The sequence below is a fragment of the Capricornis sumatraensis genome, chromosome 1 (assembly GCF_032405125.1).
Source record: "Capricornis sumatraensis isolate serow.1 chromosome 1, serow.2, whole genome shotgun sequence".
NCBI classification, from domain to species: domain Eukaryota; kingdom Metazoa; phylum Chordata; class Mammalia; order Artiodactyla; family Bovidae; genus Capricornis; species Capricornis sumatraensis.
The window spans coordinates 225,107,844-225,114,096 of NC_091069.1; the positions used below are offsets into that span (position 1 = coordinate 225,107,844).

General features: G+C 45.1%; 1 protein-coding gene across 2 annotated transcripts in view; it reads right to left on the bottom strand.

Moving 5' to 3' along the window:
- HPS3 (HPS3 biogenesis of lysosomal organelles complex 2 subunit 1) overlaps positions 1–3,393 on the bottom strand; it is a 41,771-nt gene extending 38,378 nt beyond the window's left edge. For both annotated transcript variants that reach the window (XM_068965245.1, XM_068965237.1), the window contains exon 1: positions 3,177–3,393. In XM_068965245.1, the coding sequence (XP_068821346.1) occupies positions 3,177–3,393 (217 nt within the window). The remainder of the gene's footprint in view (positions 1–3,176) is intronic.
- Positions 3,394–6,253: the final 2,860 nt, after the last annotated feature.

A 6,253-nucleotide genomic window follows, 5' to 3' on the forward strand; every position in this document is an offset into this window, starting at 1 on the left:
TTACTTATTTTATGACAGCTTCTGTCTTTATTAAGTAAATTTAAAAATCATTATTCTAATTATTCTCAAGCTGAGAGTCACTGATTAAAAAAAAAAAGTAAACTTTTCCTTTTATGTGGCAAGATCATAACCCTGGTTAACACTGATCCGTAAATTAAAAGGCTGCACTCCTATGACAAAACAGTTATCAGAAGACAGAAATAATATCCGATGAATCAAAATATGTTTTATGACTTAAAAAGTTGAGGGAGGGTAGAGCTTTGTTGTTCAGTCACTAAGTCCTGTCTGGTCCAACCCTTTGCGATCCCATGGACTGTAGCATGCCAAGCTTCCCTGTCCTTCAGTATCTTCCAGAGTTTGCTCAAACTCATGTCCATGGAATCAGTGATGCTATCTAACCATCTCCATCCACAGTAGGGCCTAGGGGGAGATAACAGACATTCTTGGGGCTCTTTCATGCACTTGTGCTATGTGGTCTTGTCCTCTCTGCCCCACACCTCCAGACAGCCCATAAACAAGTGTCCAGCACCAGAAGTCCCTACACAGCACTCAACTCTGGCCACAGAGATCTTTCTTCCTTGAGAGCAATGAGTTCCCAAATCTCTTCTTTCTCCCTTCACACAAAAAACCTAAAATAATTTCAATTACTGATGATGATATTAGGGGCCCATCCTTCAAAATTTCAACCTACATTCTACCACCTCCAATCTTTATGAACGGAGCCTGACATCCTGCTAATTAGAGACAGAAAGAAATTGAAAATATTTTCTTCTTGTGTAAGAATCTGCAAAGCATTTATAGTGAATAGAAATTCCTGATCTAAGATTCACTTTCTTTTTGATGGGGTGAGAGTAGGGGAGACACTGGGCTTAGAGCAGGAATCCCCAAGTCCAAGCCAGTGTTAGTGGGAGGAAAGAGACCAAAAGGAAAAAGCTGAGATGTGTAAGAGGAGTTATCAGCATATCAGCATATCTTAGCAGTCCTCTACCTATGTTTTGGAAGAAGCTGCACCCCAGCATTAAGTTCAAGCTAAAGGAAAAAGCTGAGATGTGTAAGAGGAGTTATCTGGATATCAGCATATCTAGCAGTCCTCTACCTACATTTTGGAAGAAGCTGCACCCAAGCATTAAGTTCAAGCTAAAGGAAAAAGCTGAGATGTGTAAGAGGAGTTATCTGGATATCAGCATATCTAGCAGTCCTCTACCTACAATTTGGAAGAAGCTGCACCCAAGCATTAAGTTCAAGCTGAAAGTTACCCTTGAGCTATCTGATTTATGCTAACACCACACCACATGACTCCTGAACTTTTTTTAAGACAGTCAAGGGAATTACAAAAACATCTTTGTTAACTTCAAGGCATCAGTACCACCATGCTACTCACTGCCTACGGCAGTCAATACGGCTCTAGGTCAGTGATTCTCAATCCTGACTAAACAGGAGACTCACCCAATGCTGGGCCACACCCCAGGAAACTATTATCGTTTCTCTGAGGTCCAGGAATCTTTTTAAGCTACCCTAGGTGATTCTTAAACACCAGTAGAGGCATCAAAGGATTCCCCAGAATCACCACTACTGACAGGCAAGAAAGCTAGAGGTTCACACAGTGCCGGTCACTTACAATTCTACATTAAATGTCCATTTGGAAGAATGGAGCCAATCATGTAAACAGTGGTTATCTGCCCCCCACCAGCACACACACACATACTAATGTTGAAACTGGTGAGCTTGCCACTCAATAGAGCTCTTGAAGGTAAAGAATTCATAGGTCTAAAAAGGAGGTGGGGAAAACTACTAATATTGTGAAATGATTAGGAGAGCAATATCATTAAAAATACCAAAATCAGAGCCTTCTGCTGACAGAGAATTTACAGATCTAATAAGTGTTTTTCAAACCGGTCTGCAGAACTATTGATGTCTAAACTATTCAAAAAGAAAAAGTAGTAACAATATAATAAGTTACTCATTAAGCAAAGGGATCCAAAGTTTGGAGCTAGGTGTTTTTACGTAAATAATGACAGTAAATAAAAGGGCTTTTCATTTTTTTAACATGTAGCTTTACTTGACAAAATGAACAGTCAGATACCACGTATGGTAGCCCCGCAGTTTTTTTGCTGACCCACAAAATTCCAAGGTCTGGAAATCACTGATCTAATTTTCCACTTTCTTTTTTTTTAAACACAAAGGGAGACTAAACTCACACATAGTCAGCTGTGGACAGAGAGTTTAGACGGAGCTCTACAGTTCTCCAGGTTCATGCTCTTCACTTTATTAGTAAATACCTCAGTCACAGACTTTTCCATCTTAAATACTGCAATTTACACCCCTATTGAAAAGCAGAATTCAAATTTTAAGTGTATTATTAGACAGTTAAAAGAATCCTATGGTGAATTCTTCTGTAAACTAAAGTACCTATTTCTACCTATTTGCATCTTTTCCTGGGGGTGGGGAGGGGGTGTTGCACTTGGCATGCAGGATCTTAGTTCCCCACCAGGGATCAATCCACGCCTCCTGCAGTGGAAGTGAAGAGTCTTAACCGCTGGACCACCAGGAAAGTCCCAAAGTACCCATTTTTAAATGTTGGATATTTCTAAAATAGGGATATGCCTACTCAGTATCCCCTTGGTACTGCTTCACATTTCTAGTGGAAAAGGAGTAGTGGATGCTACTTTTCTGGAGGGAAAGGGGCCTAAGACCCGAGCTCTACTTAAACAGATTTAAAAATCAGCAGGTCATGTGAGCTTTCAAAAATCGAAAGGAAATAGATAAAGGACTGGCCATGAGTTGGTATAATTGTTGAAGATGGGATTAACCGGGGGTTCAGGATACCATTCTCCCTACTTTTGTTTGTACTTGCTTTCTATGATAAACGAATATTACTTGGTTTGTTTTGGTTTCAAGTGTCTGAGTTGAGTGGAATCCAGTCACCCAACCACGGGCCTTTCCAGCGAGGACACCAGAAGAGCAAAAAGAACCAGCATTCCCCCGGCCCACCAGAGGCCCGCTCTCACCTGTGGTTGCCAGGACAACTGCACAGCTCTCACCTTCCTTCAGTCGCCGGACTGGGCGAGATCCTACAAGCAGGAAGTCCTTCCCTACCCAGAGCTGCTGGCGTCACTCGGTCCTCTAAGGAGGCCCCAGGGAGGGGCCGAGGCGCCCCTTCCTCCGCCACTACTTACCGGCCTCACTGTAGGCCAGGCGCAGCACCCTGCCCAGCGTGGAGAAGACGCATCTCGGCTGGCACAGCTCCTGGCCGACCACAGTGAACGCCTCCACCTTGCAGCCAGCCGCCACGAATAGCGTATCGCGTCCCCCGCCGCAGAAGCGCTCGGGCTGTAGCTTGCAGGGCACCACCTGCTGCGAGCCAAACGGATGCAGGTTGTATAACTGCACCATTCTGGCGACCGGCTGCGGGCCTCCCGTCAGTGCCCGCTCCGGCCAGTCAGCCCCGCCGGGCACCGGGAGACCCCACGCGGTCTGCGGAGGCTGGACCACTTCCGCGAGCGATTGCAGGGAGCCGAGTCACGTGAGCACCAGGCGGACCAGCCTGCAGCGCCGATTCTTAAAGAGGCAGCTACACCGTGAGGGTGGAGCCGGAGGTGAGGACCGGCCCGCCCGCGACCGCAGCTCGCTGAACCTCGGACCGCGCCTCCCCGCCCAAGAGTTAGCGGGCTCGGGAACCAGCGTGTCTTTCGCTTCATGTTTTTATGATACTGCTTTGGGCCAGGCGAGATATTTAGGCCCTTGAGGCCGTTTAAATACTTGATCATCTGTTGTACCCTTTTCTACTTGCTGCAGCCTGTGACCTTATGGAGAACAGGGCTGCAAAAACTGAAGTGGAGTGCACACAGCTCAACTTCGGGCTAAACGGAAGAGTTGCTCAAAAGCACTGGACATTTCAGAATGGTTTGGTTGGAAAGAGGAACTCCTAGAACATGCTCGGCAAAATAAATATTTGCTGAAGAAGCGTGGATATCATCTAATGAACTCCAAATATTTGAAAAAGATTAGTTTGAGCCCAAACGATAGGACTGAGGATGGAACCCACTGGTTCTCACTCCAGTGCGTCCAAGATTCATTTCAGTTCAGTTCAGTAGCTCAGTCGTGTCTGACTCTGCGACCCCGTGGACTGTACCACGCCAGGCCTCCCTGCCCCAGAGTTTACTCAAACTCACGTCCATTGAGTTGGTGATGCCATCCAACCATCTCATCCTCTGTTGTCCCGTTCTCCTCCCGCCTCCAATCTTTCCCAGTACCAGGGTCATTTCCAATGAGTCAGTTCTTCACATAAGGTGGCCAGAGTATTGGAGTTTCAGCTTCAGCATCAGTCCTTCCAATGAACATTCAGGACTGATTTCCTTTAGAATGGATTGGTTGGATCTCCTTGCAGTCCAAGGAGTCTTCTCCAACACCACAGTTCAAAAGCATCAGTTCTTCGGTGCTCTGCTTTCTTTATGGTCCAACTCTCACATCCATACATGACTACTGGAAAAACCATAGCTTTGACTAGATGGACCTTTGTCAACAAAGGTTTCTACTTTTTAATATGCTGTCTATGTTGGTCATAGCTTCTCTTCCAAGGAGCAAGTGTCTTTTGATTTCATGGCTAGTGTTACCATCAGCAGTAATCTCGGAGGCCAAAAAAATAAAGTGTGTCACTGTTTCCACTGTTTCCCCATCTATTTGCCATGAAGTGATGGGACCAGATGCCAAATCTTAAGTTTTCTAAATGTTGAGTTTTAAGCCAGCCTTTTCACTCTCCTCTTTCACTTTCATCAAGAGGCTTTTTAGCTCCTCTTCACTTTCTGCCATAAGGGTGGTGTCATCTGCATATCTGAGGTTATTGATATTGCTCCCAGCAATCTTGATTCCAGCTTGTGCTCATCCAGCCCAGCGTTTCTCATGATGTACTCTGCATAGAAGTTAAATAAGCAGGGTGACAACATGTAGCCTTGATGTTCTCCTTTCCCTATTTGGAACCAGTCTGTCCTTCTGCGGGGGGCACTCCACAGAAAGAGAGAGGCAGTGGAACTTCCCTCAGCAAAGCCGAGGGGTCCCAAGGAGAGGTGAGCCTGCTGTCTGCCAACCCAGCCCCCCTCGGTGAGCAAGAGACAATCAAAAGCCAAAGGGGTCCCACCTAAGCAGTTCCGCTTTATTGCCACAAACTCTTGGTTTATATAGGCAAGCAAAGGGGGGGTTTTGGGAGGGACTTTCCATAGTCGCACCAATCATGTTAAAGGTCAAATCTTAATATACCATAGTTGCACCAATCACGTTAAAGGTCAAGTCGTCATGCGCTTCATTGTAACAGGAGTCTATGGTGATCACGCACTGTCCACGCGCAGGGAAATCAAGAGAGCCAATCAAAAGTTTTGACAAACAATTTACACCACGCCCTCATCTCTTCCGCCAGGCGCCATCTTAGCTCTAAACCGCAAACCTAGCCCTTCTTTTTCAAGGTTTCCCATGTAGGGCCCCACATCCTTCCATGTCCAGTTCTAACTGTTGTTTCCTGTCCTGCATACAGATTTCTCAAGAGACAGGTCAGGTGGTCTGGTATTTCTGTCTCTTGAAGAATTTTCCACAGTTCATTGTGATTACGGAATCAAAGGCTTTGGGATAGTCAGTAAAACAGAAGTAGATGTTTTTGTGGAACTCTTGCTTTTTTGATGATCCAACAGATGTTGGCAATTTGATCTCTGGTTCTTCTGCCTTTTCTAAAACCAGCTTGAACATCTGGAAGTTCACGGTTCAGAAACTGTTGAAACCTGGCTTGGAGAATTTTGAGCATTACTTTACTAGTGTGTGAGATGAGTGAAATTGTGTGGTAGTTGGAACATTCTTTGGCATTGGAATGAAAACTGACCTTTTCCAGTCCTGGAGCCACTGCTGACTTTTCCAAATTTGCTGGCATATTGAGTGCAGCACTTTCACAGCATCATCTTTTAGGATTTGAAATAGCTCAACTGGAATTCCATCACCTCCACTAGCTTTGTTTGTAGTGATGCTTCCTAAGGCCCACTTGACTTTGCACTCCAAGATGTCTGGCTCTAGGTGAGTGATCAAACCATTGTGATTACCTGGGTCATGAAAATCTTTTTTGTATAGTTCTTCTGTTTATTCTATCTAATCTGTATTCTGTGTCTATTCCTGAGATCTCAGTGTGGAGCTCGTGGTTGCAAATTCTCATTAAAAAAACCAACAACATGATTTAGATGAAGCAGGTATTGGAGCTACTCTTTCCAATTCATCCAGG